The 12708-nt window shown below is 36.4% G+C and overlaps 1 protein-coding gene across 1 annotated transcript in view; it reads right to left on the bottom strand.

Annotated features, from left to right (window-relative positions):
- Positions 1-2837: 2837 nt before the first annotated feature.
- The window catches only part of PRR16 (proline rich 16), a 332600-nt gene continuing 322729 nt past the window's right edge, over positions 2838-12708 (bottom strand). Inside the window, exon 2 of the mRNA XM_006885991.1 lies at positions 2838-3593. Coding sequence (XP_006886053.1) covers positions 2838-3593 — 756 coding nt within the window. The remainder of the gene's footprint in view (positions 3594-12708) is intronic.

Below are 12708 nucleotides of genomic sequence, written 5' to 3'. Positions count from 1 at the left end.
ACTTTCTTGCATTTTCATTTTGTGTTTTTCAGAAAGTAAAGATAAAATATTCTTTGATCACAAAAGCAGGGCAATATGTATGTAAAGAGCCAAAACACATCTTACTCTAATTTAATTAATAGATATTTTATTTTTCTGAGACAAAAAATACACCATTGAGCTATCAATTGATATAAACAGACTATTTTGGTTCTATGTTTTGTAGGAATGTCTCTTTCAGAAAAGTATGGCCCCTAGCACTATCGTACATTCGAGTGTAAATTAATGTATTAAAACACATACTCTAAAAGAAACATTCAGCCCTTAAGGTTTTAAAGAAAGTATTTCAGGTTTAGGGATCTTCAGGAAAGAAAATTATGTACTATATTTTATGATGATTTTGTGGATGATGTCTAAAACATGCACACTGCAAGTTAAAGTATGGAAGTGATATTCTCTGATTATAAATATTGTGTTGCCACTTATGATAATTTAATTGTAAGTTCCTAGGAATATATTATGACGTGCTTAGTTAGTGACTCTCTATGTTTTACACATTTACATCTAGTTAAGGGACATAGTTTTCTATAATCTAAATAAATGTTGAAAATGGGTCAGCTGGGACCAAAACAACACAACAAAACAAATCTCAGGTGGTCTAGAGGTAAAACGCTGTGCTGAAGTCATTCTTGAGGAACTTTGCATTGTAGAATATTCCTGGATGTTCATTCTATTGTTTGAGGAGGGGTTAAACTGATCCTGTCTATAGAAGGTTTGTTTTACACAGGAGAAAAATTAGCCAAGGAAGATTGTTTTTAATTTGAAACCAGAAGAGGACTTTCAGTTGTTTGTGTGACACATTAACTGAACTTTTAATTTTTCAATTATTCAGTACTTTAAGTACTAAATAATATGAAGCTTCTTTTCTTTCTGCAGACTATGTTATGTATAATAATTATCAAAATAACTCTCACTTGACTTTTAAAGAAACACACAAAACTAGATTCTAAATTATTGAAAAGGGCAACAAAGGAATTATTGAAGTCTACCTCTCTGTAGCAGCAAAAAATAATGTTTTGAGATCAAAGATAAGTACATAAAAAGTTCACTGTGCTCTTTACAAAGCTGCACTACAAACACATTTCCACCAAGAAGCCTCTCTCTACTTTTACCTTTCATATTTCAATTCAGAGGGGTATTACTTTTTATTTTTTATTCAGTACTATCTTTTTCTCTCTTTTTAAGGAACTGGATTTGCTTAGGTGTGCTTGTCTCAAAACTGAAAGGGAGATAAACTCAGTTTTAGCTCAAGAGTATAACGTGTTATTAGTCCAATCTGTTTCTACTGGGATCTTATTTAGTCTATGAGTGGTAAGTGTTCTGATTTGACTTGTTCTCATATAATCCATTTGGAACTTCTCAGAGTCAGTAAATTGTATGAGAAGAGATTGTCCATCTTTCTTCCACAAAGCAGCTCGTAGATTTGAAATGCATACCTTTGCATTAGCAGTGCAATCCCTTACCACTAAGCTACCCAAGCTCCCTCTAAATTGACTAATTTGCCAAATTTTCTCAGTGCTAGGAGTAAAGGACTCTCCTTTTCTTCTGAAATAGAAATACAGCAATCTTTGAATTCTGAGAAGACTCATCTTACAGTCAATATTGAAAGTATTCTGTTCTAGAAGCAATTTACTTCTGATTCTATTTAATATGTGGGTTCCCTTGGTAAGGATGACATCTTGCTGATGCAACAGGCAAAACCTGTGATTACCTCAACTGCCCAGTTGAGTTCCACTGTGTCTGTAAGAGATGTTAAAAAGGCAAAGTAGTTCTGGTGGGGGGTTCCACATGGAGATGCACTGCTAACCCAAATGATATGCTTCTCTGGCAGTTCGAATCCACCTATCCTCTTTAGGAAAATTATGAGTCATCTCCTGCTGTGTAATTCATGGAAATCTACTGGAAGGTCATTTATGAGTAGGAACTTACAAAAGAATAATGAGAGAAGTGAAAGGAGTGTCTAAGGAACAAGTCAAGGCACTCAAATAGGTCCTGATGTGCCAATACAAAGGTGTAAAATAGACACGGATAACTTCTATTTGTAGCATGGATGAAGATATTTAATTTAGGAAATTCTGGAAAGCACTCATTGTGGTCTTCCCCAAACCCTGAGTATTAACCACTCTGTAACCATCAACATGAAATTAATCACTGCTTTATATTCATTTTTAGGAACATTTGACTTTGCCATTATTTACCATGGTTTATTGATAAGAATAACATTTCCACATACCAAAATCTTGCATTGCAGATATAGCTGAACATATTATCATAATTGTATATATAGAAAATAATTTTGGTATAATTATTAGATTGAATAATACAAAATTACTCACAATCATCTCTAGAAAAAATAATAAAAATAGTGCTTCTGTATTAAAATTTCTTATTAAAAAGCATTTGTTCAAATTTAAGAGTTTGACATGGCATTAATGCATAGATGAGTTAGACATAGATATAATTAATCTACTATCATCTCTTAGAGTATATCAATGTATTTGAAATCTGTAGGCCACAGTTTATCATAGTTCAATTGCAAAAAATAATGTATTCAGGATGTCTTCATTATTCTCTGAGGATGAAACATGTAAAATAATGCATACTCAGGATATAAACAATGGACTGCATACTTACCATGTAATTTTTATGCCACTTCGCTGAATGCAGGATTAATATATTTGGGCTTTTTATTGCTTGAGTAGAAAGTGCTCATTACTTATAATTTTATGTTTATAATATAGAAATTTTAAAAACCCCAAAAAGTTTAATTTTTTTTTTTCCTTTTTAAATGGCATACATCACACTGTTGTAGTGGTTGATTTCCTCAAGATCGTCTTCTGTGGTTTTGGTGCAGTGGGAGGAGGCACAGCTGCAGGTCTGAGAGGGGGGAAACTGTTACTGTGGCTTATTCCCAGACCCCCATTTTCTAATGGAAAAGGAGGAAGATGGGATGGAGGAGGAAGGGAAAGGCCTGCGTAAGGAAGCTTTCCTGGCGGGTGGACAGGTTCACTGTGTAAGTGGACCTCTCTGTTTTTTATGTTATACCGAGCTTCACAGTCAGGACAATAGCCATGGTACTGCACCTTTTCATTGAACCTTACTCTTTCCCGAGGCCCCGCCTGGGGACACCTGTCTTTTTCAGGTCTGTGCATCAGAGGCTGCAATGGAACCTTGTCCAAGTTACTATTGGGGATGCAGCAGATGTCTCCGTTTGGAATTTTATTTGGTCCACCTGCTAAGCCTCCATTTCGAAGAAGAGTGCCATTGGTCTTCACAGGATTGATGACTGACACCACCCTGTGGGGCTCGTCGCACTTCACAGGAGTCAATCGTGGAGGCGGTGGTGGAGGGTTTGGCTTTCTCAGGACGGTGAGGATAGCAGACGGGTTGACTGGGGGTTTAATGAGAGGTGTATTAGCCTGCAGTTTGATCTTCTCTATGCTTGAAGCTGTTGTTCCGCTTGAGCTACTATTCAGGGTGTCCGTTTTGGAGCTGTCGGTCATCTCATCCTCCAGTTGTAGGTCAGAGGTCAGAGTATCAATCTGGTCAACCACCTGGTGGAAAGGACAAAATAAACTGTATTGAAGAATAACCAACAGTGAAAAATAACATAAGCAACTATTTCTTCCTAGCGTTAACGTGCTATGGGAATTTTGACTAATACTAAACTATAGGGGACATTTCTGCTTAAAGTTTTCATTCAATAAATATACAATTAGATATCATAACCCAATATATCAATTCTTTTGTTAATGTGATGATTAGACATGCTTCTTGTTGATGTTGTTGTGTTGAGCTGGAATCGACCCATAGCTGATCCTCCAGCAGGTTTTCAGGGACAGTTAATTGCACAGGAGGAGATTGCCCATACTTCCCCCACAAAGCGGCTGGTAGTGCTGAACCACATGCCTTCGGGATTACAGCACAGCTTCTTGTCACTAGGTCACCAGAGTTCCCTAGACATGCTTGCAATAGAAAATATTATGTATCTTCATGTTCCATCTCTCCTCTGCTATACCCATCAAAGATAGACTTCTAATGCACAAATATTAACAATAATTTTAAAAGCCAAGAGGGAAGTTTCATTTCTATGATTCAGAAAACTACAAAAGAATATTGCTCCTCTTCTAAAAATAAGAAAACCTAGATAGATTGTACATTTACCTTATTTAACTTTTTTGAGATCAAGAGACAATTAAGATAGCAATACACCCAGGCAGAAAGAGAACACAGAACATTTTACTTTAAGAAAAGCACAGTAAAAGATGAGACTAGCCATGAAAGCGAATAAAAAACACAGTTAAAACTTCAATAAATCTTTCATAATGGAATGTGTCATATTATGACAGTATATAATCTCTGGGAGCCCTAGAAGAACTAAATTTCCCACTCACTTAATACTTCTTTCTCCCAAGCCTCTCACTGGAGGAGAAGAAGGTCCACACAGAAGTATTTAAAGTCCCCCTTAATACTCCACAGGGACAAAACCCATATATCTTCACAGATCCTTCTCTCATGCAAAGCAATCTCTACTTTTAAAAAAGAAAATTTAATTTTAACTGTGATGTTAATGAACATTTACAAAGAAGTTAGATTTTCATTCATTCACTGTTGCACAATTTACCCCTCGGCTTCCCCTTCCCCCCCTTTCATTTTTTAAAAATATTCATTATTGCACAATTACCTACATGCCCCCTCCAGTCCTCTTTGCAATATTTCTCTCTTATGTAACAAAGACAATGTCATAAAACCTCTCAAACTCCAAAGAGAGTCAAAGCTTTCCTGCTTCTGAGTGGCAAATAAAAGTTGTCTGATCACGAAGAAGAGAGAAAACTCTTTTTGGGCTGAGGATACATTTTGATAGAAAATATAGGTTTTAGCCACTGGTGGAATGGTAGAGCATCTGAAATGATCAGGACCTATTGATGACATAAGGCAGTTTGACAGCTCAAAGGTGGCTATTGTTGGTGGGTAGTGTTGCCTCAGACCTGGCTCATAGCTGACACTCCAGAGGATATTCAAATGCAGTTCTTAGTACAGAAGGAGATTGTTCACCTGTCTCCTCCTGAGCAGCAAGTGAATTTTAACTGCATACCTTGGGTTGCTCAGAGGTAGGTAGAAATCCAGGCAAGGTCCTACCCTTGATGTAAAGTGCACAGAATCTGTCTGAGAATGAAGAAAGGCTAGAACTTAGAACAAGACCCATGCCACAGCACAAGTAAAATAACAACCAACAAAAGGGTATTTCTGAATAAGAGGAATTCAGTAGCAGCATAGAGAAGAGCAAAAATACTGAGAAAAGATTATTTGGAAAAACAGCAAAATATGAACCACAATGCAAGAGCAAATCACTGCCAAATTAAAAAACCCACTGCCGTCATATGTATTCCTACTCACAGTGACACTGGATGACAGAGCAAAACTGCTTTTTTTTTTTTTTTTGGTTTCCAAAGTAGTAACTTTATCCAAGTTCCTTGAAATGGCTGGTGGGTATCAACTACTGATATTTTGACCAGCAGTCAAATGCCTAAACCACAACACAGCTTGAGCTCCATAACAAACTGACATTAAGAATTTTAAGTCTATAAAACAAAGAAAATAAGTTCTACAACAATTAAATATATACTATCACAACTACTAACTAAAAACTCAAACTCATTGCTGTCAAGTACATCTGGTTTTTGAAGCTAAAAACCACATAAGAGGAGCTTGTCAGTGTTTCTTCCAACGAGTCAGTAGTGGATCGGAAGACATGCAAAAGTGTGTGCACACAAACACACGAGGCAAGAGGGGAGAAAAAATCACATTATTAAGAAAGAACAACGAAAAAGAAAATATGGAAATAGCTCAGATGTTGGAATCTTCAGACGAGATTTTTAAAAAAATAATGGTAACTCTGCGGGGGAGGATTGTGTACCAATGAAGAAGTTTTTCTTTTGTTTTTCAAGGAGAGGAGCGAACTGGGGGTGGAGGTGGGAGTAGGTAGGTGGGGAGCAAAGTGCAACAATGAATGAATGAAAATTCCAAAATCTCTGTAGATGTTCATTGAAACTAATAATAATAAAAAAAAACCCCAAAAATGGTAAAATTGTAAAGGATCTAAAGAGAGAATTAGAAAATCTCCAGGTAGATATATATAATACAGATGGGAGATAAAAACTTAAAAAAAAACCCAAACAATGTAAAATTGTGAAAATGAAAATAATAATTTCCATGGTTCACCAAAGTGCATGTACAGTAAAGCTGAGGAAAACGGCAGCACCGAATCTAATAAAATCTATTCCACAGGGTAGTCTGTGCCTCAATAAACAAATTTATATGAGATTAAATGTGTAACAATTTTATTGAGGCAAACACAGATGAAATATGAAATGGGAGGGAACCAATGAGCTACTCTGCAGGAGAAAGATGGGCAGAACTCACTGGAGGGTCAGGTTATGAAGGTTGTGATTCAGTGGCACATGACAACATTAAGAGTATCTCATAACTCTAACAAAAGGCTTGTAGAAAGTTTGGTTTTTGTTGTGTTTCAGAGACTGCAGTTGGAACTCTCCAACAATTCTCACAGTGTGTATTTTTGTGGTAAGCACAAGTATTCCTTTAAACACACACACACACACACACACACACACACACACACACACACACATAGGCAAGGGTGGGAGTGGATTGGCAGGAAGGAAGAGAAGAGGGAAAGAGAGAAAGGAAGGAGGAGGAGAGGCAGAGAGGAAGGAAAGAGAAAGAGAGAGAGAGAGGCAGAGGGAGGGGAGAAATAGAGAGAGGAGGTAGAGAGGAGGGAGGGACAAAGAGAGAGAGAGAGATAGAGAGAGGGAGAGATTGCATTTTCCATCTCATTGAAGAATGGAATTGGCATTTGTATTGGGATTGCACTGAATGTGTAAACTGCCCTTGGTAATATTGTCATTTTCATAGTACTGAGCCTTCCTATGCTTCAGAGAGTTGAACAATGACTAGGGCAGATAAAAGGAGAACTGATGCTTTTGAGCTGTGGTGTTGGAGAAGAGTATTGAGGGTAACATGTACCGTTAAGAAAACAAACAGATTCATCCTGTTGTTATCTTGTTGTTATGTGCCGTCGAATCGTTTGCGACTCATAGCGACCCTATGTACAAGAGCCCTAAACCCTGCTCTATCCTGTGCCAATCTCATTGTCTCTGACACACCTATCCCCATTAACCCAGTCACTGAATCAATCCACCTCATAGAGGGTCTTCCCCTCCTGCGCTGTCCCTCTACTCTACCCAGCATGATGTCCCTCTCTAAGGACCTGTCTCTCCTTCCAACATGTCCAAAGTATGTCAGACGAAGCCCCAGAATCCTTGCCTCCAAGGAGTAGCCTGGTTTAACCCTCTCTAGGATGAATTTGTTTGTTTTCTTGGCAGATTCATCCTAGAGAGGGTTAAACCGGGCTGCTCCTTGGAGACAAAGATCCTGAGGCTTTGGACATGTTGTAAGGAGGGACCTTGGAGAGGGACATCACGCTTGGGAGGGTGGAGGGATGGCGAAGGAGGGGAAGGCCCCCTTTGAGGTGGATTGATTCAGTGACTGGGGTAATCAGGATAGGTGTATCAGAGGCAGTGAGATTGGCACAGGACAAAGCAGAGTTTAGGGCTGTTGTAATAGGGTCGCTGACTCGACAGTACATAATAACAACAACATCCATGAGCACAGTATATTCTTCCATTTTTCCAGGTCACTTTTTTTTTCCTTTATAAGTAATGTTTCGTAATTTTCTTTGAATAGATCCTTTGTGCTCCTAGTTAGATTTACTCCCAAGTATTTAATCTTGTGATTAGCTATTGTGAAGAGTATTGTTTTTTCTTAGGTCCAGTTCTGTATTCTCTTTGTTGCTGTAGAGAAATCCAATTGACTTTTTGCATGTTGATCTTGTATCCTGCCACTTTGTTGAATTGGTCAACTATGCCCAGTAGTTTTCTTGCTGAGTCCTTGGGATTTTTTAATGTATGTTGTTGTTGTTGTTATGTGCCATCGAGTCATTTGTGACTCATAGTGACCCTATGTACAAGAGCTCTAAACGCTGTTCTATCCTGTGCCAACCTAGCCATCTCAAATGCACTTATTCCCACTGCTCCAGTCACAGAATTGATCCATCTCATCGAAGGTCTTCCTCTCCTGCACCACCCCTCCACTCTGCCAAACATGATGTCCCTCTCCAAGGACCAGTCCCTCCTTGCAACATGCCCAAAGTATGTCAGATGAAGCTTCAGAATCCTTGACTCCAAGGAGCATTCCGGCTTCATCTTCTCCAGGACAAACCTGTTTGTTCTCCTAGCAGTCCGTGGTATATTCAACACTCTTCTCCAGCACATATCATTGCATACAGAGATAATTTTACCTCCTCTCTGCCAATTTGGATACCTCTTATTTCCTTCTCTTGTCTTATTGCTTTCACTAAGACAGATAGCTGAATCAAATGGTATTTCTATTTCCAACTTTTTCACTATGCCTTCCATAGTTGTTGTACCATTTTACACTCACATTAGCAATGCATAAGAGTTCCAAACTGCCCAAGTCCTCATCAACATGTATTGTTTGCTGCCTTGTTGAATTCTCCTATTGTTGCTGGGGTGACATGTTGGTTTTTTTAAATTAGCATCTCACTGAAACCTAGGCATTTTGAAGATTTCTTCATGTGTCCCATGGCCATCTGAAATTCTTCTTTAATGAAGTGGCTATTCCTATCTTGTAACTGTTTTGTGACTGGGCTGTCTCTTTCTTGCTGAATTATTGCAGCGTTCTATAAATTTAGATAGAAGTCCCTTAAAAATTATGTCATTGCCAAATTTTTATTCCCAATCTCTGGGTTTCCTTTTCATACTGTTGGATTTTTTTCCTTTTCTTCTATATGTAAGTATTTCATTTTAAGGATGTCTCATTCATCATTTTATCCTCTCCTGGATCTAAGTTTTTTCATTAGGTTACTTATGCCTTATATTAGAGCTTTTAGAATTGTTTGTTATTTTTTATTTCATAAATTTATTCATGTTCTTTGATTTTACTTCTAGGTCTCTGATCCACCTTGAGCTGTTTTTTTTGTGTATGGAGTGAGGTGTGAGGTAAGAGTCTTGCTTCAGGTTTCTGGAGATTGCTTTTCAGTTGTTGAAGATGCTGCAATTTGTCTCAAATAAGTCGATCATAAGTAGATGAATTGATTTATGGGTCCTCAATTGTGTTCTATTGATCAATTTGTCTTTTATTGTACTAATACCATGCTCTCTTGATTTCCATGGCTGTGTAAAAGAATTTGACATCAGAGAGTGTGATGTCTCCTACATTTTCTTTCTCAGTTGTGCTTTCTAAATGTGGGATAGTTTTCCATTCCAGACATTAAAAATTACCTTTTCCATCTAATTAAAAACTGGTATTGGTATTTGTATTTGGTTTACATTGAACCTCTAGATAGCTTTTGGAAGAACTGTCATTTTCATTTCTTCTTATTCATGAACACAATGCAGGAGAAGGATGAGCAATCTCCTCCCCGTGTGATTATCTGTCTCTGTAAACTCGTCAGCAGGTCAACTATGGCTTGGTTCTAACTCTACTGTACAAAACCATGAACATGGTCTACTCTCCCATTTCTCTCAATCTCTCTTTGTTTCTTGCAGTAATGTTACGTAATTTTCTCTGAATAGGTCTTCTGTGCCTCTAGTTTCATTTCATTGTTCCTAAGTATTTCCTCTTATGCTTAACTATTATAATTGGTATTGCTTTTCTTATTTCCTTTCCTATATTCTCTTCCTTACTATAGAGAAATAGTATTTTCTTTTTTATGTTAAACGTGTATCCTGTTACTCTGCTGAATTTGTTGACTATGCACAATAGTTTTCTTCCTGACTCTTTAGGGTTTTTTAAGCATACTGTCATATCATCTGCACATAAGAGTTTCACCTACTTTGTTTGGATGCTACATATTTCCTTCTCTTGTCTCACTGCTCTCATTAAGATTTTTAGTGCAATACTGAATAAGAATCTTGATAATGGGCGTCTTTAGTTAGTTCCTGCTCTCAGGAGGATGCTTTTGATTTCTCTCCATTGGGAACAATGTTTGGTCTCAGTCTGCATGTGTACTTTTCACTGTTTTGAGGAAATTTCCCTCAATTTCTATATTGTTGAGTGCTTTAAGCAGGAAACAGTGTTGGGTTGGGTTTTTTTTTGTTTTCTTTTTGTTTTGTTTTATTTTTTCCCAAAGGCCTATCAATTTATATGATATATTGTTTCATATTCTTTGCTTTGTAAATGTGATAAATAATGCTAAGTGTTTTTCTTAAATTGAATCATCCTGATGAGTTTTACTTTTAATATCCTATTGGAATCTCTTGGATAGGATTTCGTCAAGAATTTTTACATCTATGTATAATTGATTCTGACTCATGATGACTTTCCACGAGGTTTCTGAGGCTTTATACACTTATAGAAATATTTCCTATCTTTCTACCTCAGAACAGCTGATCTTAAAGTTAACAGACCAGCATGTAAGAGTAGAGCGCATTTTTAGATATAGATATATACTTTTTTATTTTTTTAAATAAATTTAGCAATTTTATACTGGGTTATATAAGAAGGCTCATATACTTACATGTATCATAAGATTCAGAGTTTTAGGATTAAATCTTAGATTACCCAGGAGATGCTTGAACAGATATACATAGTTCTTGGAAAACACAAGTATCTGGTAATTTGAGTAATTAAATATAAAGTATCTAATTATCTAGTGCCAACAAGTAATTTCCAAGTTACAGAACTCCTACAGTACAGAACAGAACTCCCTCACAGAGAAGTGGGTGTGTTTGAACCACTAATCTTTTAGTTTTTAGTCAAGTATAAGATCTTGATACCATCAAGTTTCATTAATCATTGTCATGAATTAATTAATGGTCATGAATTTGGAATCAACTCACAGCTGACCCTCCACCGGACTTCTGCAGGCTGTAAGTCACATAGAAAGACACTGTTTCCCTGTCTCACTTGGAGCAGTTGGTGGATTTGAATTGTCAGAGATGTGCTATTTTTGATTTAGTAGTGTAATTCCCTATGGACTTAATCAACCAGAGCGTCCCAAGTTTATCCATATTAATAGACATAAAATTCAAAATTATAAGTGTTAGTATAAAACATAGATGGGGACCCAAAAAAAGCAGAAGGATAAAAATGGGTAGGGGTGAAATCACAGGGGTGCACAATTTGGTAGGTGGAGAGAGGGGTTAAAGGAAATGGGAATGATCAGGAAGGGACCTAAAAAGACAGGGTGTTGGTGGACATAGTCTAATTTGGTGATTGATTTTATACAACATAATTTATGGAAATTATTGTATGAAACACAAAGTGAATGAAGAATAGTGTGAAACACATGTATATGAACTTTGAAACCAATATAAAATGTTTTGGGTTTTTTTTAAAGATATAGTTGTGGAGGAAAAAAAACCCTATATTTAGCTTTTATATATTTTCTGTGTGTGTGTGTGTGTGTGTGTGTGTGTGTGTGTGTGTTTAGTTTCCAAAGCATGAAAATAAATATGACAAGTAAAATGAAGGTTATTTGCCATGATGAACAAGGAGGAAGAGATGTTGAGAGACACTCAAGACAGTTGAAATACTTTATTACTTTTAAAACCTAATTTAGAGAAATTATGGCAAAATATTTAGTGTGGATTATATTAGTCTACTTTTTAAAATATTGTATACCTGGTATATAAGAAATATTTTACATTAGTCAAAGTTAGAAAGAAATGAAAGTATTAATACATACACAGCTGCCATGTGGAAAACATACTGTAAAGTTTGTGATTGGCGAGTTAGAGGTGATATCAAACAATTGATGTATTAATAAATTAGCCAGACCCCCACAAGAAAAAAAATCTACTATATCATTGTGATTGCAATTATCTGTGTTGCTTAAGCTATTTTAAGGTACCATATTGCAACTAATAAAGCACAAGGTTTGTCGAATTAAAGAAAAAAAATCTAGCTAAAGTAATTACAGAAAAATAGGTTTTCCCCCTTCCCCTAAATATTTAGAGAAGAAAGTGGGGCAGTCATTAGAAAGTTAAGTGTAAAAATATTCACACTTAACCCTCAGGGGCAAAGAAGAATTATACACCTTAAAGTTGCTAATTTCACCATATGTCCTACTAACTGCAGTTGCTCTGGTCTACAAAGGATTTTGCTAATGGAATAGTAATTATAGGCATTCTCTTGCTGATTCTGGGTTTTTCTTAACTTTATATACAAGGAAATGATGATTAGATTGTAGAAAAAATTAATAATGATAATTATAATTCAGGAATCAAATGAACTCAGAGGTTTCACAATTGAGGAAAAGATCTCCAAATACTTTTTAAAAAGAAAGACTATTTGGGAGAAAACAAGTGATGTAATTAAAGTTATTTTTACAACTCAAAAGTCAAGTTTATTATACATCTAAACATCTTAAATTGCAAGGATTAAAACTAGAGATAATTCTGGAGGCTTATATTGTTTTTGTGCACCGTAGAGTCAGATCCGACCCATAATTGACCCTCTGATGTTTTTTTTTTTTTTAATTTAGGTTGTTTACTTTTCATTTCAATGAACATCTACAGAGATTTTGGGATTCCATTCATTCATTGTTGCACCCTTCTCCCCACACAA

Source organism: Elephantulus edwardii, unplaced genomic scaffold (assembly GCF_000299155.1).
Source record: "Elephantulus edwardii isolate Elephantulus edwardi_28Jun2011 unplaced genomic scaffold, EleEdw1.0 scaffold00046, whole genome shotgun sequence".
Lineage (NCBI taxonomy): Eukaryota > Metazoa > Chordata > Mammalia > Macroscelidea > Macroscelididae > Elephantulus > Elephantulus edwardii.
Note: the sequence above shows the minus strand (reverse complement) of the source record. Positions and strands in the feature narration are given on the sequence as shown.